Source organism: Sinohyriopsis cumingii, chromosome 7 (assembly GCF_028554795.1).
Source record: "Sinohyriopsis cumingii isolate HCF-2022 chromosome 7, ASM2855479v2, whole genome shotgun sequence".
Lineage (NCBI taxonomy): Eukaryota > Metazoa > Mollusca > Bivalvia > Unionida > Unionidae > Sinohyriopsis > Sinohyriopsis cumingii.
This window is the reverse complement of record NC_142967.1, coordinates 119,310,820-119,336,352: the sequence shown is the minus strand read 5'-3', so window position 1 is coordinate 119,336,352 and position 25,533 is coordinate 119,310,820. Positions and strand designations below refer to the sequence as shown.

The 25,533-nt window shown below is 33.6% G+C and overlaps 1 protein-coding gene across 1 annotated transcript in view; it reads left to right on the top strand.

Annotated features, from left to right (window-relative positions):
- Positions 1 to 2,864: 2,864 nt before the first annotated feature.
- Positions 2,865 to 25,533, top strand: part of LOC149796015 (uncharacterized) — a 74,272-nt gene continuing 51,603 nt past the window's right edge. Inside the window, exons 1-10 of the mRNA XM_089964164.1 lie at positions 2,865 to 3,075; positions 15,042 to 15,216; positions 15,810 to 16,163; positions 16,779 to 17,529; positions 19,016 to 19,278; positions 19,828 to 19,977; positions 20,965 to 21,136; positions 21,616 to 21,740; positions 22,482 to 22,557; positions 22,917 to 23,113. Coding sequence (XP_089820290.1) covers positions 15,091 to 15,216; positions 15,810 to 16,163; positions 16,779 to 17,529; positions 19,016 to 19,278; positions 19,828 to 19,977; positions 20,965 to 21,136; positions 21,616 to 21,740; positions 22,482 to 22,557; positions 22,917 to 23,113 — 2,214 coding nt within the window. The 5' untranslated portion in view covers positions 2,865 to 3,075; positions 15,042 to 15,090. The remainder of the gene's footprint in view (positions 3,076 to 15,041; positions 15,217 to 15,809; positions 16,164 to 16,778; positions 17,530 to 19,015; positions 19,279 to 19,827; positions 19,978 to 20,964; positions 21,137 to 21,615; positions 21,741 to 22,481; positions 22,558 to 22,916; positions 23,114 to 25,533) is intronic.

Sequence of the window (25,533 nt, the reverse complement as noted above, 5' to 3'; positions counted from 1 at the left end):
GTTATCTCTTAATTTACTACCTACTGTAGCAGCTCTGTTTTTAAGGTTTGAATGATAGTCAGTAGTTGCGGGTGCTGTTTAGTATGTGTTGGTACTGGTCCGTAGGTGTGTATGATGGTTAGTAGTCGTTGGTTTTGGTTTTCGGACGTCGATGCTAGCCAGTATGAGAGTGTGTTGGTCCATAGATGTGAATTATGGTCAGTTTGATGTGTATCCTCGATGTGGGCACTGCTCCGTAAGATTGCGTTTTGAATAGTAAGTGTTGGTGTTTTTAAGTAGCTGTGGATAATGGCCATTAATAATGTATGTTGTTAGGGTGCTTGTCGGTAGGATTGAGTTTTGGTTAGCAATCGTGGGTGCTGGTCACTAAGACTGTGTGCTGGTAAGTATGAGTAAGTGATGGTCAGTAGGTGTACGTGCTTGTCCATAGATGAGGATCCTGGTCAGCGAAACTGTTTGTTGGTTAGTAAGTGCGCGTCTTGATTAATAGTTGTGGGCGAAGGTCAGCAAGACTACCTATTAGATAGGATGTTTGGGTGGTGGTCAGATGGCGTATGTGCTGGACAGTAGATGTGGGTGTTGCTCACTAGCACGATGTATTGATTTAGGATACACGGGTGCTATCAGCAGGTATCGGTGCTAGTGAGTAGATATTAGTGTTTTTAATATTACCAATTCTTTTGAAGTCATATTTAATATCCCTATTCAACCTTTGGATGCTTTTAACATTATTTATATGTTTGAGGCCATCATTCTTTCTTGAAAGCATACATTCATATCATTTTAAGCTACGGCATTTTATTTTGGACAACCACCATTCATGTTAACGGCCACTATGAGACCATGTTTAATATTTTTACTCAGCTTATGGACATTGTTTTAAAAATTACCTTTTCACAATCAGGCCAGTGAGGTCGTACGAATATGTTAGAGGCTGCGTCGTTAACCTTGCCGTATGTCTAGATTTATGTTAGGTCTTATCTGGTTATTATAGCATGGATGGAAATTAAAACAGACCCAGAAATAATAAAATGCGCGACTTTTGAAGCATTTTGTTATACACGTCGTGATCGTAACGATAATGTAATGGGTATTGATTGAGATTCTCAGGTGGACTTAAGCTGTAGCATACAAAATATGACTTCTGTATATACGTACAGTATAGTATTATTGGGGTCATGAAAATATTTCAGAATCCTTTGTGACCAACAAAATGAGTTCAGAAAGGAAAACATCATGTGAGACCCACCTAACTGCTACGGCTCATGACCTTGTACTTGGATTAAACAATAAACAAAAGATAGATGCAATGTTGCTGGACTTTAGCAAAATGTTCGATAAAGTGTCATAACATTTTACTATCCAAATTAACTAAGCAGCGTTGTAGTATGCATATTATAATGCCGCTTAATTATTGTTAAGTTGAATCTTTTCTGTCTACTTGTTCATTTGTCCCCATAACAGCGAGCGCATGTGCACACATTCACACACACACACACACACACGTTTGCGTTGCCGATTTACGATCTGTTTGTCAATTGTGGCTTAGGCAAGACTTGTTCAGCGGTAAGCACAATTTGAAGATGTTTTTGATAACCTAGTCTGTCTTTGTCTTCCCTTCCTTAGGGCCGTAGACGAATCACATTTCAAAACATTTATTAATTACGGTTTCAACTTTAGTGTTTCATAAATCTCTGAATCTTTAAATGAGGATTTTCCTTTTTAAAAATTGCAGTAGTTGAACAAATGCTGTTGCTTAAGCTAGACTGATGTTTATTAGTTCTGACTTTGATCTATACATCATATCCTCAACCAAATTTGCTGATTCATTCGCAGCTGTCTTCTCCCTCTGCTTTCTTTTTAATCTCTGCGAACGAGGCGGCACATTTTCACACCTACCGATAGCCACCGAAAATGAAAGGTTTACTCCAAATCATACAAATGTGAAGCAAGAAAACCATTTTCAAAATTGTTCACATTCTAAAACATTAAAATTCCAGACTATATCACCGAGTCAATCTTTCTCCCTGTGTCCGAAAAATGAAATTATAACCTTGTGAAAAGTTAAGTAACATCCTAAATAAAACGATAGGCTTATAGAGAGGACATTTTGTTCTTGCTCTGAGTATCGATAGTTTAAGTGGACAGAGGTTTAGTCCTACTCATTTTCTTGATTAAGTGTTATGCAACATACGGTTTGACTATATGTTGACTAATGAAGACAGTAAGATATACGATGAATATATTACTTGCATACCCTTAGTTTAAATAAACGTTTATTTGAAATAATGAATGAATCCGACAGGACGCAATAACATCCTGCAGCGGTAGTGGTTTGATCTGGTATTTTACGGCATATATCGTGCCGTGAAAAGTTGAGGATATCTTGGCGTGAAAGCAAAGTCCATTTTATATGGAGCAGGTTATTATGTTATTATTAGGAAAGAAAGATAAAACCGACTGAAATAACTGAATACGTGATCGTTTCAATTTCGTCATTCAGGACTGCCTAACAGTAGCATAGTTTTGGAAGATTACTTACTTAACCTATTTAGCCTCTTCCTCAGTCTTTACAAAACAATATCATATAAAAAGCAATTATAAGACATGATTACAAAGTGATCTATGTTTAAACCCCGCCACCCTTATCCCCACTCACAAACCGAACAAAAACAAAACGCGAGAACAAATGAAACTAAATGAAATAGTGCTGACTTCTCTGCTCACATATAGGACATATGTATCCAGCCTCTTGTTGACTTAAGTCATAACATGTAGATAAAGATAAATTTTATGCAGATATCCAATACAGGTATTGATAATCATCTGATATCAACAGTCATATATCCATTACAACGCTTAACCCAAAGGCAAGTGTTTTGCTAGTGTCTGCATGTCAAGGGAATATACAGAAAACGAAATATAGTGTAACCAAAGGCAAATATCTTATGCCCGGTGAGAATTCTGATTATTTCAGTGTCGAGTCATCCTTGTTGGCCTACATGAAACAGGCATTTGGACTGAGCAGTGTCATTTCTTATTGATTATTGGACATTTTGGTAGCCATTGTGCGAGGTTAGCAGTTTAAAGTTTATTACCCTCCCTTCCTTCTCCTTCTCTCTCTTTCTTTGACACAATGTATCTTTATTGCGTACATAGGCTACATACGTCCACATACACGATCACACACGTGCATATGTCATTGTATATTTATAACTAATACATGTAAATACGCTGGAAAATGAACATTTGCATACGGTTTTTATTCATAGTATAGATAAACATTTAATTTCAAATTCAACCGGGGGTATTTTAATTCACAGAATTAAAATTTATCTTGTTCAGTGGATAATCAGACAAGATTACCAAATTGCATCAGTACAGTCTGTTTAGTACAAATATTTTGTACATCATTGTATGTAAAGTCATCAATAATACTCCATCGAATTAGGATATTACGACACTTTTATTTTGTTTCCGAATTACTTCTACAATAAAGAGCGAGGGTTTTAACTAAGCTTTGGTGTTGTTGTTGTTGTTATTGTTGGGTTTAACGCCATTTTCAGTACAATATAGGCTTTACATGGAGGCCAGTATAAATGTTGGAGGAAGAACCCGGGAAAGCTCCGGATAGAACCATCGACCCACGAAAAGTATCTAAGCTTTCGTCGTTTTTTACGTATTTTGATACATATATAAATAAATGAAGTTAAATAGATAAATAAAAAGTGTACATTGTCTCTATTTATTATGAACACTGTCCCGAGGAGGTCGATTTACATTTGAGATTTAGAACTTAGGTAATGCTTGCTTCACATTTTGTGCGAAATGCTTTTCATCTAATTCAAATGAAAATACATATTTCTCCCTTTTGTAAAAGCTAAATAAATGAACTTTGTGCATGCCTATAGGAAACATAAAATGCAAATCATTGGTGTAGACGATATTATGAATCTATATGAAAGGCTGTTAACAAATTATTGATAGCATTTGTTTAAAAAGTGTAATTAAAAGAAACCTGCAAGAGCGTTCTCATTGCTGGAAATATTCAACTACATGGCAACGAAACATCAGATGAGCAACGGAAGTTTTAAATATGTTGTATTCAAACGGTGCCATATAAAGTATCGGGGTACGAGGATTGAGAAGTTATGGGACTTTTTGTATGGTTTCGAGATACGACCTGTATATTAAAACAAATGGTGCCCTATACAATATCGGGGTACCAGGAATGAACTGATATGACTATTTATATGGTTTCTAGATACGACCGGTATTCTATGTTGAGAATCTATAATCACAAACTAAGTAACAGGTAAAGGCAAAATCAGCAAGTTTTAAAATACTCAACAAACAATGTAGTCATCAAGTTTTAAATGAAAATGCGAGAGGAACTTCCAGTATTATAATGTGAATCTAAACTAGTCATTATAAAGGTCTATGAAAGTCCTAAATGAATGTGTGTGTGTGTGAGAGAGCGAGAGAGAGAGATTTGGATTGTTAACGTAGCTTGAACAATTTTTCGCTACGGTGTCTGCAGTGTGACAGTTTATAGTGATTTCAAGCACTGGGGCATCATGCCGCAGACATGTAGCAGGATGTCCCACCTTTCACATTATCCTGACACCAGGCCGACCAGTCCTAACACTAACCTCCTAATGCTGAGCACCAAGCGAGGCAGCTGTTAGTACCAGTTTTATAAGTCTTTGGTATGACTCGGTCGGGGATAGAACCCACGACCTCCCGCATCCGAGGCGAAGGCTCTAAGCACTAGGCCACTGGATTGGTCCCTAAATGAGTGAAGAGTTCCTTATAAATTTCAAAACCGAAAATGTCCTGGTCCTCCAAGAACCGTGTGGTTATCAGTAGAGCGTTGATCGAATTCCTTCGAATAATTTATGACATTTCCAGAATAATATTATAGTCCAAATAACGAGAACTTTCTCTTTCCAGTGAGCAATCAAAACAAATGTCTTTCCTCTCCAATAATATCTAAGTTCAGCATACAACACATCTGCAGACTTACAACAGGAACACAAGAAGTGAGAGTGACTCCAAAATCGCAATGAATCTGATTTCCTAGTTCTTTCTGTGTTACCGTGCATAACAGCTGTATTTTGAAATAAAACTCAAGTGACAGAATACACTACTCATTTTAAGTCGACACGTGATGTAGTCCGATCAATGGGAAGTTACACACGTATTCTGGAAACGTCGAAACCCTATCAACCACTAAGAAATTAAGCCATAAGCGCGATTTAGGTTTTATTATTACGATTATTAATAATAATTGTCAACACACTTTAAAGATCTATTTATAAATCCTATGCAGTTTTATTCTCTGTACATATTCAAGTCATGTAGGCAAAAGTAGCAAACGATTTTCTGTACACATTACAGCCACGGAAAAAGATAAATTAGATAAAATTATGTTCTAAGCGTTAGAAAAATGTATATATACATAACAAATAAACAAAAACGGTGCTATATAAAGTATCGGGGTACAAGAATTATGGGACTATTTTTTAGTTTCTAGCTACGACTTGCACAATCTTGTTTATTGTATTTCAAGTCGAATACGTGTGCACGTAAATTGTTACTGAATGCAGTTTATAAAAAAAAGTTATTCCTTTTTCATCTTAGAAAATAATTAAACTGAATTTTCTTTCACCTAACGGTATATATATCTAGTCCAACATATTTGTGTAATGTAATGGAACAGTTGTTTGTAATATATTCTGTTATCCATTTCAAACATTGTCTCAATGAATTAATGGAATTGCCCCCCCCCCCCCGGTGATATTATAAACGCGCGAGGTCAAGCATGGTCATAATAGAATTATGGGATTATTCCTGCCATTCGATACAATAAGCAAGAAAGAAGTCATTTCTTTCTTCTTGTCTTCCACCCATATAGAAGTTTCCTCCATGACAGCACGAGGCACACTTATATCATTAAATGTTTATCTATGTAATATCTTTAAATGTTTATATATTCCCCCCCCAAAAAAAAAATAATACAATGCTATAAATAACTAAAATCTACAAATGTCGAACAATGCAACAACAACAAGAGCAATAATACATAAAAGAAAACAGAACAAAACTTGAAAGGGAAACAATTCAATTCTCCATCTATTTTGTTGCCAAAAATAAACATTCATCTCACCACCACCAACATAATATTGTATAAATTTGTCTGACTGTAGAACCATACCCACCATCAAACTAATTTCAATAAAATTGTTCCAGTCAAAGAACTATAGTCACTATAACGCGAATACTGCAAAAGTATGTATCCCCAAACTTTTATTGAGTTTGATATGGGCATTTAATTTCAGCAATTTGTATATCAAGTTGTTTATTTTAGAACGTATTTTAAATCCACTATCTTTCACAGATGTCAATTTATTGTTGAATTCATTTTTACCCCAGACTTTTCCATGGTTTAAGTTATCTTCCAAAGTTTTAAGTACATTTATATCAATGCTATTTTTCAAGTTATTTTCCTGAATCTTACGTACATTATAACAGCTTTGTTGGTCAAGTTCTAATAAGTCTAAATCAATTGATCTATTGCAACATATTTCATAACTGAATAAGTGGTTAAAAGTGTTCTTTAATGTCCTCCAGGGGACTTGTATTTTGTTTCTGGTATAATGCTTAGATGATAGAGAAAGGAATGCATACAGCTTAAACAAAAGGTGCATTCACTGGTAGACATTACGAAATGTAAGTGTGGCTGATTATGTTTGCGACAGCCTTAATTCAACCTTATGCGACATAACACTGTAGATCGAATGATATTATTCAACTTTTTTTCAAAATTGCCCTGCTACAGTTTTGCTGATCTGATGGATACCAAAACTATTATTTTGATTTGTATTCATTGGTGTCATTTTAATATTTTTCATTTAAAATGATACACAAATATATATCTGTCTATACATAAAAAAATGTGTGTCAGTCAGTACAACTGCCATTTTATCATGATATGGATGCTTCATTTGTCTGTAGTGAGAATCGTGAATAAATAACTTACTTATAATACTACTGGCCATTATAAATTGACTTGATTTATTTTGTTAATTAAGCTGACGAATACCGCTTCGTTTTCAATAATTTTATATTTCCAAAAGGATTAATGCTTTAGAAGTTTAATGTATTAAACTATTTTGTACATATTTTGATATTCATTATTTTTCATAAAGGTTACTTCTGTTTACCAAACACAGAATTGTACAGCGGCTTAAAAGTAATCATTGTCATAACGGCTTGCTTTAAATATGTATGTTATTATTTTGTTTATTTTTAACCATTGCTCTTGATAAAAAAATGAATTTATTTTTGGTTTATTTGTAATTGAACATGCAACTTCAATTTGCTATAGTGAATATCATATATCTGTGTATTCTCTTAGCGTACATACCAAAGGGTTTGCACCATGTTATACTATATTATTGTCTTTTTTAATTGTTATATTCTCATCATTTAGGAATTAGCTATTTTCTGGCTTGAAATGATAATGAATTGGTGCTTCTCAATCTACTTCTGATATTCCAGCCAAAATATGTTCTACACTCCAAGACCATATGTTGTCCTTGATCATTGGGTGCCCATCTACATTGTTTCAACATGCATTAATTGGCACATGTTTTATTCAGATAAATTGTTACGGTTTATTTCCATGAAGAATAACATTGACCAATCGTGTTATATATCAGTTTTCAATTTATATATATCATCAATATCATATTGATGATTTCTTTTGACCGAACTATTCGATTTCATGCTAATTTCTCCTACAATACTTCCTTCAGGTAGCAGGATAATACAATAAGCTGTTTGTAATTCTGAATTTTAATTTAGTGTTTTTCACGTTATGATCATTTGCTAGCCAACTTGTACTGAAATGATGAGCCGGATCTAGATGATAATTATTCGTGTATCCATTCAAACACATGTTTGTATAAGAGTTTCATGTGATCTGTTCCTCTGTATAGAGTTGGCGTATTGTATTTTGTGAAATAATTTATTATCAAGACAAAATTAATATCGTGCTTATTTAACTGCCTTTTTCTTTCTTTCATTTGATTTATCGCTTACAAGACCATTGATAGTATCATACTCTCGTGATATCAGTATAACATATACGGGATTTCAAGTGTGTGATAATATTTATGTTTCTTCTAGAAGTAACGCCTATTTCAGGAATTATGTTCCGTGCGTTTTCTGCTTGAATGCATATCCTCCCTTGCTTTAGCAGTTGCAATTGGTTCTACAAAATTGTAAGCACCTCTTCGAAAAGTGAAAACCAATCTTGAAAAAATCTTTCATGTCACAAAAGTGATGTGTATTTCCATCCATAATGATTTACATAGCCACTTGACCGCCCGTTTCCATTTCTTTTACTTTGACTGGTCTTATAAATCTGTCTACAACGTTGCATATATTGTCAGATATGTTAAACGTATTTTCAAAATATGTAACGTCTTCTATTTTAATCACTTATGTGTGCAACTAATATTCATATTGTATACGTTTATTGTCTGATGGTCTATACAGATAATGTCTAGGTGGGTTTATCGTAGATTCACCAGGGTGAAAGAAATATTGGATTTTATAGTTTTGAATGTTCATACAACCATTTAATTTATCCTACTAAAATCAGATGTATATCTTTATTTATTTCCAAAGCAAATATTGTGTGCATTATTTTGAATATCCTTTTCATTAATCTTGACGTTTCATTTGTATTCATGTTGTGCCAATCTCTTGTTCTGTGACACCAATTCTTTCTATATGTTACAACGCATTTTAATTTCTTTCTGATTGTAATCGCTAAATAAAACTAGACATTTACAGAAAATGTATTAGAGCTTTTGGCTTAACGCTTGTCTCAGGTATGTTCAACACTGTGATAAATGGACAAAACCCACCAATAAAATAATAACACTCGTGTAAAACTCTTTTATTCGCGTACTGGACTCTTTATGTAAACATGAAGTTTTATTTTGTCTGATGATTCGGTTTAGTTTCCTTCCACATAGGATAGCAAGTAGTGCTGTCTGTAAATATCTTATTTCAGTTTTGGATATTTATCAATCAAGTATTGAAATAAATTATTAAAGCATTGTTTCTTAAAATTAAAATTAGTTTGAAATTCACTTCATTGTAATTTTGAGTTGATCTTTTCTTCAGTTTATCTGGTCTTATTTCTTACTACATTGCACTACGATTTCATCAAGTTAATGTAATACCTGAAACATTGGTATAGGGCGCTCTGACCTGCCATCTAATGAACAGGCTTTCTCTCACAATATTTAAAACATGTGTTATTCTATACTACAGGGACTTTTACATACGAATTTTACATTTCTTTCTATAACAATTTCTCCATAACCATTTTAAATTCGTGAAATATTGTACTTAGTTTGGTCAATTCAATTCGCCAATAATGAACAAATGAAATACTTCATTTATTTTACACTAGTTACAATGTTCTTTCAGAAGACAACCATTATCTTTACATATGTAGACTTTTACAGATAACCAAAGATGTCACAATAGTCATTATTTTTATACTTTGTTTGATGTTACTATGTGGTGGTTCATTAAAGAAAGCAATTTAATATGTATCAATGTGGTCTTAAAATAAATAACAAAAAGGACCAGAAGCAATGTACAATGCCAGAATAAGTTTGAGATAAAACCCGTACAATTTCTCAGTAAGTCATGGTTGCAAATTAAGACACGCCTTGACAATAATATAAGTATGTTTTATTCAAAACTTATTTACCGAGTAAAATAACCTAATCATTTTCATATTAGTCACACACAATCACACAATCACCATGAAATGATTTATTTAGCCTTTATTGCGAAAGGTGTGTATACTTGATTGGAAGGCTGTGAGTGGATGAGTATTATTAACAAACTGTTTAGTTTGAGGGAGGGGGGATAGGATGTTGACTGTAAAAAAGTATTTAATGTGGGGTAGACTGTTTTGGCATGTATTGATATCATTGATATGCTGATGTTTTGCTACACTGAAACCTCTATTCAATGCCAAGTGCTATTTTATGAAAGGACGGTGATTATCATCAGAGTTTCCAGAAGTTGACTGGTTTGCTCCACCTAGAAGGGTATACAGTGCAATTCTATATGCCTTGAGTTGATATATTTTCATGAAATAATGTTCAAGTAAAATTTAGTAAACTTGGTAAATAAGAGCAGTCAAGCAAATTACTTCAAACACTTTCTGTCTCAGATAGCCATGCGCACACTATCACATAATACTTAGGTCTTTATAAATGGAGTATATTTATCTGATTCAGTAGACGAAAGCGATGCATATTGCGGGCGAGACTGCAAATATGTAAACCATTGATATATAAATCAAATGTGTCTACAAATATCCAGTTCTAGCGCGATGAGATTATCTGATAACATCAAACGAAACACCTAATTCTGAATTGGTATTAAACTATTTGTTTCCTTATTGTATACCAAGGAAAATATCCAAAACCCCTACCAATTTGTATAAGTAAGGAAAGTCCGTACTACGACAAATCCAGGGTGACGTCCCTGCTTTCTATAGCTTTAAAAACTGCTTTCTTTATCATACTAACTAACGTTCTCAGGCACAAGCCGTAAAAGAAGGATAATTAAACTACTTACATTTGTATGCATTAACATCTCGTGTAAAGCTAGCGATAGTTAGGCTACTCATATTGTTTGCATTTTCATCTCGTGTACAGCACTAGATATGAAAAGCATGTCAAAGAATGCATTTAAGTTGAACAGAAATATTAATTCGTTGATGTGGGGTATTTAAATATGTAGGTATAGCTTATAAAGGATGCGGATATACAGACTACTTTCACCGCAAATATTATCGAAAGAGCTGACAACAGGCTGGCTAAAATAGCAATGTATGGAGAAAGAATACATTGAGCATTTAACCACAATATGTAGATCTAGTAAACGTCAGTGAATTTTGTTTTCGTTTTTTATTGAAATGTTTCCTCGTTCTAACCTTCAAGGTTTTAATAATGCCACTAAAGACGATTGTTCGTCTGAGTAAGCTGAAACGTATTCAGTACTTTCCTTCTCCATCACAATTATGGACTTTAATCTTGAAAAACCTCTTCCCTATGCACACACGATGCGTTCATTTTTCTGCTGTTTGAAGTGCTGTTTTTTTTCTTCTTTCCATTAACTGCCTGATTCACACACGTTTGCGTTGGTATTGTTGACATGAGCCAGCAGGCTTAAAACAATCAACAGTATACTTTCTGTTTAGGATTTTAAACTGCATGCATACAATTTGAATTCAAATAACATTTCATCATTAATTAGCAAATCAGCCGAAAATGACATAAAACATTATGACTAATTTATATGGGGTTTGCAACAACAGTTCAGTGGCTACTCCGTTAATATAGTAATATCTAGCATGTCCACATATCGAGAATATATTCAATACAACAGTGAAAGATAATAAATCTAACCCAATTTTAAGATTATATTAATACATGATTGGATGCACAATATGGGAAGGAATTCGAATATTGATAACAATGTGGGCTATTGGAAACCATGTCATGATTGATCTTATTTTAGACAAAAATTGGAAGAACAAAAGAGAGAGTAATGTAGAGGGTGCACCTAGGTTTACTACTGATTGTGTGAATTTAATGCTGGTGCTGCTGATATTTATTGTTTGAGGTAAGGGATAGAAATGAGAAAGTCTTTGTGTTTGGATTAAAGTGGCTAACATATTATTATCATTCATCGGCATCATCTTGCACGCTATCCATAACTTCAAATTGGAAATGCACTTCTCTACCGTTTGGAACGTATAGCAACCTCAGTTTGGTCGATGTATTAGTAAATTTGTATCAACAGTGTTGGATACCAAAACTACCTGGTAAATTTGATGCTACCCTTCTGCCAAACTGAAATAAGGAAATACACTACATTTTAGGAACCCATCAGACGAAACGTTGAACTTAGGGATTGGGAGAGTTGTCGTTAGAAACTACAAGTTCCGAGTTTGTCATTTTGCCTAAATGCGAAAGCAATCAGATTGCTGAATTGAAAGATCAACAGAATATAACCTTTTATCAATGCCAGTAATATCTTCAGCACATCGTATATATGATTGCCGCTCAAATAGATCATATTTACCTCTCAATAGAGCATTACGGCCATTGCTGTAAATACCAGTTGACGTTATCAGTCCTAGCGCAGTAGGAATTGCATAAATTTTCAGGTCATTTTCCATTAAACTGATGTTTCAGCCTTCGTTACATGTACATTTTCATCAGACTGCAATTCAATATTATTTAAAGCACTTGTCAGTTTTGTTAACAAACATGTTTGTTTTATGTCGCTGCTGCCATAAATAGTAACAATTGATGTTATCATCCCTATGGCAGCAGATATTGCTGTTTCAGTCATTCACCTAATATTATTTTCCCCATAAACATCTCTTTCAGTCTTTCACTTAATGTTAATTGTTAGTTTCTATTGATTGTTATTGTGGGTCTGTTTTTAAAGCTATCCCTAATGCGATATTTATCCAACAAAGTGTGCTTCTTCGCTTTTAAATCTGTCCATCCGTTCTTGCAATATTGTGTTTCTGTTTGAGAGTGTTTAGTTGCTGATGTCTCTCTTAAATTTTTGAATCTGTTTTTCATCCAATCTTCCATTTGCGATTTTGTGCAACAAGTATATAACCACTAAATTACCTTTCAATGAATGATCTTCTTCGCTTGCTTGTGTAAAGTTTGTCTTTATCTCGTCTACATGCTGGTCAAACGATTCCGTTATGCAAATTCTTTTAATTGCAATATCCACTGTATTGTTGTCTTTCGTTCAACAACCGGTTCAAACGGATATTTAGGAATCTCTCCTCATTAACTAATGATAAGAACGAGGCCGTTACAGTATGGATGTATACAGCGACATATGGGCACGATCTGAGGCTTTTATTTCAACTGAATGCATTCTGAAAACTAGCTGATTATACGGTGAATTGGCAAAGATGAAATATTAATGGAGGTTGCTTATGTGGGTTGGACAAGGTTTATAGCAACGGCGGCAACATAATTGGGAACATAATTTTGCTTCTTACAGATGTAATCGACTTTGTATGCCATAAAAGGTGGATGAATTAAAGTGTCCTAGCATACAAGGCTTGGTTTTGTGGACCATGTATGGCATTAGATGGATCAGAAAGTGTTTAGTAGCATAGTAAAAAACCGGTTTTATACGTCCTAGATAGAAGTGATGATTCATTTGCCTCATCAAAATAAACTAGATCATACTGTTTATGATTGTGTCAGTGATGAAGGTGCAATGTTGAACGGATGAAGTTTTCGTCATTATTCTTGCTTATATTTATATTTAGTACTATTTCATCTTAAGCAGGGATTTGATTTGATCACAATTCAAAGATTCGTGAAAAATGACTGTCAAACAGTTTATATCACCTTCTTAAACACTGTTTATCAAACGCAGAAACATCATTGTAAATCAAATAGGATTTGCACAAGTCTTAAATAAAAATGAAAACAAAGAACCGACAAAGGTAATTTCACAACAGCCAAAGCGTGTACGCATTACCTCTATTCACTAGAAAATAACTAAATATGCTCCCACAACCGCCAACAAGTTTGAGGAAGATGTTTAAGATGTCATTTGATCCAAATTCAACAATGGACTTTGGAGAGAAGGTGGTACCAATTATTCCATTTTCATTTAGTCAATTTATAGTCGAGTACTAATGACACATGTTCTTGTTACTGCAATAGAGGAAACCATAAAAGTGAACTTATATTGGTAGCTGAATAAACACGTTTAGCTAAGAAATAGCAGAGCTTTCCTCTTTAGGCACATGTCGACTGAAGGAAGATGGTCAACAAAATTTATCATACAACATTACACTATTGCAGGGATTATGTTTATTTTGAGCTTTTTGGGAGTTATCTTTTATTATACATTGACCATAACAAATAACGAGGTCACTCATACTTATGCATGATATTAAATGGTTATATATTTTACAAACCTAGTTTCAGATCGGCTTGGAAAATAAAAATATAAATACTGATACCAAAGTAAGCTATTATAATGGTATATAAGCATATAATCATAAAAGAACCATGGTAGGTAATTCTTAATGGCATATGAGCTCACTAATAGATTTTTCTGCCATGAATATTTATCAAAATGTAATTTAACATGATTTTCCTACCGGAAACACGGCTGTGACCTATATAGTAAGAAATAAAGATTTCATTCATTGTAGTTTAATTTTTCCGACCATGAATATGTCACGAAAAGTAAACTAAACGATGCGACAATTTCGTCATATTGGTCATTTTTTTTCTTGATTAGGATGTATTGCCATATCTGATGCATATATGTAGAGATCACTAACTAAGTAAGAAAAGCAAGCCACATGTATCGTTTCTATATTTGCCATCCGGTAGAGTCACCGGTTGTCGAGTATACAAAGGAAGATCTGTCATTGCCTATCTGACTGGGGTAGTTAATTTGTATCTATATGGGCACCAAATAAGCCATCTATATATGCCTGCATATTTTGCTTGCTAGATTTGTCTCGCATCTGTAACCAGACAGATGCTAAATCTGGTCTCTTAAATATTCCTATAACCTAGACTAACGTTTGTTTCAGATACATTTATTTATTTGTGCTGCTTTTGTACTTTCACTTACCATCTAAAATTGACTCTGCTGCAAGCAGCCTCCTTTACACAAGAAGACGAAACCAACTCAATTTGTTTAGTATAATGTACTTAGTCTAAGCTTTGCCCATGATTTCAGCAGTTACAATAAATGGAAAGGAGGACCAAAAATACGGATGTCATCAGAAGATGTTAATAAGTGTGTTAACCAGTGGTGTAAGTAAGGCGAGTAAACACTAATATATATATATATATATATATATATATATATATATATATATATATATATATATATATATATATATATATAATCTGTCATTGTAGACTTCGGTGAATTTATCGTTGACTGTATGTCAAGGATTTTAAGTCAAAAATGAGTCTCGAACCAGAAACATCCATGTCTTCGACAGCCACTGATCACAGTTTTGTCGGCAGAAGCTTATTTGGGCATGGCAACGAGAGAGGGACGAAACTACTAACGGTATCCGAGAAGTCAAAGGTATGTCGTTCTTAATCTTAATTATAATAAATATTTAGCAGCCGAATGTGCGGACTGGACTGTTTAGGCATATGTATATATATATATATATATATATATATATATATATATATATATATATATATATATATATATATATATATATGTGTGTGTGTGTGTGTGTGTGTATGTATGTATGTACAGTGCTTAATTTGGTTATAAGAGAAGGTGTCCAACTAATTCCAACGTAAAATCCTTGTTTGTACCGCATTTTAATGTGTTATTTTTGCAGTATAGAATCCGTGTTTGTTCCATATTTTGATGCGTGAGATTAGCTCTCGTTTGTACCCAAATGAATGGCACTGAATTAACGCAATTGTTTTACGAGATAATGAGCTTTACGTCTAATTAAGGCTTGATTAATTTAGATTGAGCTCAGCCAATTTGTCATTTTAAAGATATGCATGTTATTAACTGTAATTCTATATGATGAGTAAATGATCTTTCAAGCATCATTAATGTAAGATGTTTTCTACGGTTATTACTGACGTTAAGCAAATATCATCGTTTTATTTGCAGAAAAAATAATCAATATTTTGTTATTCATCTCACAGATTCAGAAGGGACTAGGGACAGAGAAAGAATTTCGTCCTCAACCTTCCAAACATGTTGTATTCTTGAAATGGTTCGCATCGATTCTGATAGGGCTGCTATTTCTAGCATGTCTGGTGCTGAGCAAATTTTCTATTATCGCTCTCTCGAATACTCTAAACATCAATACAACGGGAAACGCTGAATTCAATTGTTCTGGAGAGTACCTTTTGCAAAAAGACGTTGACAGTACACGTGGGTTTCTCATGATTATTCTACTCCTGTTGATACCCAATGTAATCAGTTTTATTCGAGGTATATGGCTAGCAGTCTTCCGGAATGACCTTCCCGGGCCAGGAAAGAAAACATTATTGATAGTAAGTTTAGAGGAATAATATATTCTTTCAGAATTAATTTTAGTTGCAGTATTGAAACATCGATGACACATGTAACCAAGTATATACATATATAGTTCCAATTGTTAGGAATGGCTTATAAAAACTGAGACTCGTCAGTTAGATTTACTCCGAAGGCAGTGTTGCTTCTTTTCTCTTAATTTGTTCGTGACAGTTTTAGACACGAATCTTCATCTGGATTTGGACATAAATATAACTAGATAAATTAAAAGCCAAAACTGTAAGATGAGTTTGAAGGTGTAAGTTTGTGACTACAGGCTGACGTATTCTTGGAAAGCAGATATATATTTCTCATAAAAAAGGACATTGAGAGAGATTACATTGGAGATTTAGCACGTGATGGTTATTGCTTTTTAAGACAACGAAGTTTTAAATTTAAATAACTTTGTTTGATATTTGTTAGATATTTGACTGACAAAAGGTGTTTCATTTTCATAACAATTTGTTTTAACAAATACAATAATATATGATATATGCTATATATGATAAATAACTTTATTAAAATTGAATAATAATCCCTAAAGGCAACTTTTAGATACAAATTCCCCAAAATTAACTTTTTCTTCTCTTTTTCAGAGCCTATTAATCGGAATCATCGAGTCGATCGGCCTCTGTATTATGGTTTTGGAAGTGTTTCGAATGAGCACCTCAGCAGCATTATCTGTCTTGATATCTAATTGTGTCTTTATTTTTCCTGTTATATATTATGTTTGGTTGTGTTTTAAATCTAAGTGTGGACGTGAACACAGGAAAGACACAAACTGGATCCTTTCTTTATCAATGTTGGCTCTACTCCTGCTGGTGACAGGCTTTGTCCTAGCTATTATTTTGGTAATAGAAGAACTTCACCCATCATATAAGGGCACTGCAGAAATAGGGTATTTGCCGGTAGCAATTTTGTGCATATCATGTTCATGGGTTCCAGGAATACAAAAGAAAACGCTAGAAATCAATGATAACTCTGCACGTAGTTCAAATAGTTCAAATACCGCAGGGTATGGAAGTGGAAGTCTTGGTGAAGACAACACTACAAGTTTTACGAGCCAAAGTGAAGCAGAAACTGAATCACTTGTTCAACTAGAAACATGTGCATCTAGAGCCACATACATAGACACTAATAAGACATGGAAATTGACCATTTGGTTGTCGTTTGTTAAAATAGTGTCCATAATTATTATCGGGATTACAATGTTTAATGTGAAATATAAGCATAGCACGGAATCCTCGTTGATTCTTTTCAAAAAAGCATGGAACTGGGAAGGCAAGAAGACAGATGTATACTTCTTTTTGGTAAATGCAGCATCAAGCCTTGTTGGATATTTGCTGGGTATATTCGATTTTAGTTCTTTCTTTCTGTAACAGATTCAGTAAATCTTCACGCAACATTAGAATTATTATCCTTTTGGAATGGCATTATTAATGCATTAGAAGGTTCCTTGAAATCTCAAAATGATCTTAAATGACACGAATGTATGCAAACCACTGTGTCCTGGTACTATCCTACGTTTGCATTTGATTTCTTAAAGAGTAACTTGAATCATTGTATGTTCAAGTTTGTGCCAGTTTCGCAGTCATGTTGTGAATACGACGCAACCTCGATCTTATTTAAAGACAGTGTTACTTGTAATAATATCTATTTTAAAAAGCCATGGACTATGTTATAATCCTGTGATCTTTTGTGTTCTTGATATATTCCATTACCTATTTTATCATGGTAAAAGTATCATTAATACTTAGTTTTAAAATAGCTGTTTATCTTTTGTCAAGCGGGAAAGGGATGCCCTTCTTTTTGCATCATGTCAGGAAGATGAATTTCTTAGAAGCATCTGGACCAGATACATGTTGTTTTCTTTAGATAGAAATCATCTTAGTCTTTTATGTTCTATCGTAATAGGTCTGGTTTAAGTTTTCAAATTTGTTATTGACATCACCTATAGTACAAGTCGCATGTGTCACATGGGACATATATGAGCATTTACTCATTTTTAATTAAATATAAATTCTTCTTTTAAAATAGAACACTAATTTTCTCTAATCAAAGTATATTCAATCGCGATTATCGTATGATCCGCACCTTAACTATCACCAAGAAACATCTAGGCGTATAAAATCTATCGGTATGGACTTTAACAATGGTGGCAATGTACTAAACTTGGGTCAAAATAAGAACGTTTCGAGTGGGATCGTAACAATCGAGGTTAGTACGAATTCGTTTATCTTTTAAAAATGTCTACGTACTTTAACTTTGATTTTGCGGTATGCACTTCTCGGGAAGTCTAAATAATGACCTACCAAAGGCATATAGATGTATACGAATCCACATGAAGTGAATACTTGCCACATTAAGGTATGTGTAATCAAATTCTAATAAATGACAACGAAAACTGAAATAGTCGATGTTGAATGCCTACATGACCCGTGTGACTTGTACTATAGTGTATTGCCAGCTTGATCATCTGGCTTGTGTTTATTTAACAATTGTTCAGATTATTTATTTTGAACAGTTATATGTTTTATTGTACTCCGTATACTTCTGAGCTTCTGTGAAGAAATTAATTTCGTTATTTGGTCAACCCACTCTTCATTCATTGCTTCTGTGATACATATTATTTTCTTGTCCTATAAATAGTTTCAAAATATTTTTGTTTAAGATCAAACTATACTATCTATCCTTTTTCTATTTAATCATATAATGTTAACTAGTGGTCTGAAGCAAATTGCATGAGTGCCACTTTCATATGTCTAAAACGTCACTAAGTAGAAACATGATTTTGTGTTCTTCCTTATTAAAACAGTATACCTTTGGTTTTCAGCGTTCCTGGCATGCACAACTTGTATGCAAAAGATTGCATTCGCTGTTCCTCTGTTTCTTGCCACTCCCTTGACCGTTGCCCTCCTATACGTTAGCAGCATCTGTAAGTCGATACTGGATACAACCGAATCTGATGTCATTTGTTCAGCTTTAAAGTTGGAGTATCTGATACCAGCGATAATTTTGTTGACACTGGCACAAGTATTTGCCGCTGGATGGGTTGTCTTCAGGAGCGAGACCATCATTATGCAGAAAGAAGAAAAAGTAGATACACATATAGCCCACCATTTGCTTAATCCTTTTTTTACAAATAATTTTCGAATTCATGCATATTTTTTGTGGCGATATTTGGTAATAGTCTCTATCTGATTAGGAATACTCAGAAGAACTCGGCAAGCATTAAAGACAAGGAACCTATTATAGTTGAATTTAAATGTCTATAGCAACCAAGCCTATGAAACAATTTCTATTAAGCGATCCATTGAATTGCCTCTGAATGTTCATATTTTCAAACTTTGATGACCCAGTTAGATCATTAAGTTTGCAAAAATATAAATCGAACGAAACCGAAGGAAACATTCAATAGACAATATAGATGTGTGATATCATGACAATTATACTGATCATTAGATCTAATGAAACGAAACGGACTTTAATTTCACTTTCGTAATTTTAATTGCATTTTCTATACTATATCTTGTGAAAAAAGCGTTATCTTGTGATTTATATTGTATTGTGGTCATATGCTCATATTTTATTTGATTGTTCGATACTTCTATATTTTCTTCAATACTATTTAAAATTACTTTAAAGCTCTTCTGGATTCCAACCTACAATGGAGTTTTGCTGGAACAATGGTTGTTGCAAGCTAGGCGGAATAAGCATACGGATATATACCAAGAAGAACCCATAGAGAAGGTCAAACGAACAAAAGTGTACATCTGTACAACCATGTATAGAGAGGTTAAAACGCTTTCAAATTTCAATAATTAAATATTTCCAAGCCATTTCTACCTTTGTCAATGTTATTTCCCGGTTCTGAAATATACTACAAAGAGGGACTGCTTGTAATATTAGAAAACCTTTAAAACAGTGGTTTATAGTGATGCAAACACACCTAACCATTGAAAAATGTCAGAAAGAAATGAACATGTAAAATAAATATTGCAGCATTAAAGATATAACAAGGATATGAAACCCGAGATGCCTATACAGAAAGGAAAGTATTAATATGAACCTATTCCTTCTGTAAGACATCAACTAGTTTTTGCTCATAAAACCTTTTCTCTTTCTCCAGGAAAAGTCTTTCACAGGGATTTTACAAAATCCGCCAAAACTCTTGTCTTTAGGTTTTCAAAAATATATGCCAAACTCAATTCAACATTATTTTGAAACTAAGACTGGTTATTTATATGGTGTCTCCTAGTAAGATTCTTTATACAAAGTCTGAGCTGGAAAGTAGAAATAGATAAGTGTGGATAAATTGCTTCGGATTATCAGGTTTCCACTACGTCACCACCTGGGCCTGATATAAGTTGCAAAGGTATTCCTGTACAGTCGAAATAATATCTTAAGTATAACACGTAAATTAGAATCTTTATTGAAATTGACAAATTACCTAACTCGACTTAATCTTCAGAAGGTGACGTAGTGTCGTTTTGCTATCTGAATATCAAAGGCCTACAATTGAATCTCAATATCAACCATGGTGTTAGGTTTGCGTTATAAGAAGGTCAGGTGAAACACTGATGATTCTATATCTCGATAGTTAGTTCTATATACATACATTCCTAATTACCTATCTATATTGCATCTTATATTCATGCAATTGGCCTGCTTATGACTTGTTACAATTTAAGAAACAAATAAAAACCAATAAAACACAAAACATTTTGATTATGTAAAGGATATGTGACTGAGTAGGCATTGTGATCCATGCTGTTATTACAGAATGAGGCTGAGATGAAGCAGTTATTGGAATCAATCAACCGCATCAATCATGCCCAAAGGATGGAACAGAGACACTTTGAATCACATATTTTCCTTGATGGCGGCGTAAACAAAGATTCTTCACCTACAGAGTTTGCTTTGCAGCTCATAGCACTGGTCAACACTACCCTAGGTCTGTATATTTGGTTATCTTAAACAATCGATAGGATCAGATTGCATCATCTACATTTTGATTTCCAGCGCATTTTAACGCTGCCAGTTAAAGTTAGAGACAAATATTGTGTTCATGCATGTTACTACAATGCGAAAATACATCTTCTAAGTAAATTATATGATTAATTTGCAAGTTTATGCTGTAATATTGTCATTTTCTATACATTGTTTTCTTTGGTGGATTTATGGAATGACTTCTCTAATTTTCTTGACTAAAATACTGTGACTGCTAGTTAACCCTAACTGTAAGGTAGGATAAAGACCATTTACTTTTTCTGTGTTCTTTGTATTAGCAAAAAACCTTAGTTTTAACATACGATTTCAATAATCGTGATTTTGCGCTCATATGCCTAATAACGCACGTTAATTTCAAAGCAGGAGATCTTTCGGAAGCCATTCTGTTTCGCTCTTTCTATTTTGCGTTGCATATTAATCTAGGTGTTGACATCGACAAATGTAGCAAGACGAGAACGCCGTATGGCGTGTCACTAGCCTGGAAACTAAATGCCGATATGGAACCTTCCGGAATGACAGTCAGAGTTCACTTAAAGGATAACGTTAAGGTATGCAATATACTATTAGCTTTATTTAAAAATGGTTTGATAAAAAACAAGTATGTTATAGCTGCTTATTTATTTGCATCCACTGATTAACCGTTATGTACAAATACGAGCTTCGCACAGAACAGCTGGAGAAAGTGACATAAAATGCCTTTGTGTGAATTATTGACAAAGAAAGGGATACATGGATTATATTCAAATGTCGTTTCTTCTTCCCTTGAGTCATGAATATATCTTATGAAACTTAGTTCCATAACACATAGTGTTGTATACTTAGCTTGTGTCCCATATATTAAACATACGAAATAATAGAACAATATATTCAAATAAGCAATATCGTCAAGCAGTTCGTTCATTTCGACTGCACGAATTACTCCAACATTGTATTATGTCGTTATCCAACGCTTCAAAATCTTACTGAACTCTCCAGTTATGTTCTTGCGCGTCTTTAAAAATATGATTGATGCATAGTAAAATATATTTGACCATATTCGTAATCTGTTAGCTGAGACTGATGTTAGTCGTAATCAGACTATCGTGTCAATACGGTCTGACATTTGGAATGGCCCGTTGTTTTTGACGTAGCAGATTCCCATGTTTAACAAGTCGTCTATCAACGATATCACAGAATAATCATGTACAGAAATATTATAAAAGGGTTAATATGTATTCGTTTCAGAAGAAATATTGTGCATGTTTACTTATGCCATCATATTTTAAATGACAAAGCAATTCTTATTACAGGTCAAAAACAGAAAACGTTGGAGCCAAGTGATGTATATGTCTTACATCATCGACTTTCTTATGGAAAAAAGCGAAGGTATGAATCAAAAGATTGATTGTTGAAATTAAATCATTCAAATTGCTAACATTAATGGATCACCTTGAATAGCTACTAGAAATCACTTGATTGGTAAAAGCTGGTTATAAAGATAGATATTAATAATACTACCATCATTTTGAAGAAATTAGGATATGAAACAGACACATTATATATATTAGAACAAATTTATTCAGTGTAAAAGGAAATATGATTCTTTACCTGTCTAATAATAACTTTTATGTTCTGCAGGCTCGTTTCTGTATATTTTTCACAAGGTATCTAACTTACGAATATCTTCTGTCAGCCGTGTTTGCCTGCTTACACGAACGTATTACTATGCAAAAAATATGTATTAGGTCGAGCAGATGAAACGTTCATCCTCTGTACCGACGCAGACGTGCATTTCAGCGCAAACAACGTTGAAGCTCTGCTAGACCTGATGACTAGAGACCCATCTGTTGGTGCCGTTTGCGCACGAACCCATCCACAGGGAAACTCGCCCGTCGTGTGGTACCAGAAATTTGAATATGCGATTGGACACTGGTTCCAGAAGGTGATTTTTTTGTCTTTCTTTCCCTCTCTCTTTATGAATACGCAAACCCGTTCTTCTAGCACAGAATATCATTAGAATAATTACCGAAAAGTGTATAAAAGTGTTCCCCATGTTTCCATTACATTTTAAATACGTATTAGTCAAGATACGATTTGAATTCTATATTATTACAATTCTATAGTCTTAACAATAGTAATAGAAAAAGTGAGATGCAACAAGCTTTGTAAAATTCAACGAGTAACTTATTTTCCATAAACACAAAGCGAAAATGAAAAACGGAACATGTTACTGAGAATTAAATCCAAACTAATCATAAAATTACGGACACAAGTTCTAATGATAAATGTTCTGAATAAACTTTAATGGAAATCCAAATTAAATCCAACGCTGAAGGTGTTGATATGCTTTGGTGGCCCGTATAATACTGATGTGCCAACAGACTGTTGTTGGATCACAATAATAAAATCCAAATAATATATCCTTATTTCACATTTGACTATAAAATCAGGCCTCCATTTCCAAAAATATTACTTTTATAGAGCATATTTCTAGAGAAGAATCTCTTGTATTAAATAATTCGCATAAATAAATTCCAGCCAAAACTATTTTCTGAACACAACAATAATACAACTGATTTTGCTAAGATCTTTAAGCGCTAAAGACTAATTTTCAAATATACAAATGTTATATTTTAAATTAAGACGTAAACAGAGACCCATGTTAAGGGTCAAACGTACATTGTTGTATAAAGATTTCAGCTATAATTAGAAAGTCCCTCACCTAAATCACAGTAAGACATATGACAATCGTCACATAAGTTAGCTATAAAAACGCAGTGTCCTGATTAAGCTTAAGATAATGATCCTCACTCAGAAAAGAAAGTTGTTTACAAAATTGTCGCTGATTTTGGACACGGTCAGCCACTAGATACAATGTTTAGTCATAAACAGCATATGACGAGAAACAAAATTTAGTAAATCCTAACAAACAATTCAAAATGAAATATATATATATTTCCACTCATACAAAAAATATTCAGTAAAGCTTTTATATAACTACTAATCAAATATAGATTTGATGATACTTTGTACATCAGATAAAATTTTATAAATGGTACGAAGTATACATGAATAATATAACAGTCCTTTACATGTAAAACTGCATCTGCTATCAAATTGTCTATTCCATTGATCTTCTTGATGTTCTTGATGTTAATATTGTATTCTTGAAACATCAAATTCTACCTCAATAATCTTTGATTGTGTTTCATCTTGCCAATTAAAAATGGGGGTTGTGATCACAAATATAACAATCAGAGAAGAAGCTTAACTACAATACACATAAAAAGTGTTGCAAGCCAATATCCAAGCCAAACATTGCTTCTCGATTGTATAATAATTTATCTGGTGCTAATTTAATTTGTTAGAAAAATAGTACACTGGATAATCTACACCGTTTTTGTCTTCTTGATTAAAAACTGCTCTAACCCCAACATCATTAGCATCAAAAGACATGCTAAATGATTGGCGGAAATTTGGATCTGAAAGAACTAGTGCAATCTTATGTATGTTGTTTAAATTATCAAAAGTCTATCGACATTTTTTAGACCAAAGAAACTTCATTTACTTTCTCAATACATTTTTCATGGTTGAGTAATAATGAAAAAATAAGCAAAATTGCCGATAGTATACAGCCATATCCAAATATCGCATCAGGTCTTTGCAATAATACACACACTGAATTCAGATATGGTGTTGATCTTGCAATATGTAGGTTTGACTTGTCCATGTCAAACGATATACATAGAAATGCAACCCAGGCACGAGATCAATCACTTTTGGATAAATTAATCGTCACATTTGCGTCAGTGCGTCAAATCATTTCTAAATTATCTCTATGTGAACATTCCAGGAGTCGAATGTAGATGATGAAACAACCGATGTAAGCATCACAATTATCTAGACCAGATGTAATCATGTTGGTTAAACGTTGAAAAGTACCAGGCGAACATTTCGTCCTAAACGGCATCCCTTTAAATTGATAAAGTCCATTTGGAGTTACGAAAAACAAAATGTCATTTGCCTTTTCCTTCAGTGGATATCTCCAGCATCCTTTCAAAAGATCAAACTTCCAATATCACCAATGCAGTCATCGATTCTTAGGAATGAAAATGAATCAGTTTGTGTAACACTATTAACATGTATATCGTCATACACATGCGGAACGTATTATCTGGTTTTGGTGCAAGTATACATGGTCAACGTCTGAAACTTTCGCTCGATTGTATGATCATTCGCCTACAAAAAATGAATCATTTATTCAAACATTCCTGTTTGAGAAGGTTCATTCTCTACGGATGATGACTCACAGGTGTAGAATATATGGTTTCAACGTCATGGTATATTTTATTTGTTTGTGTA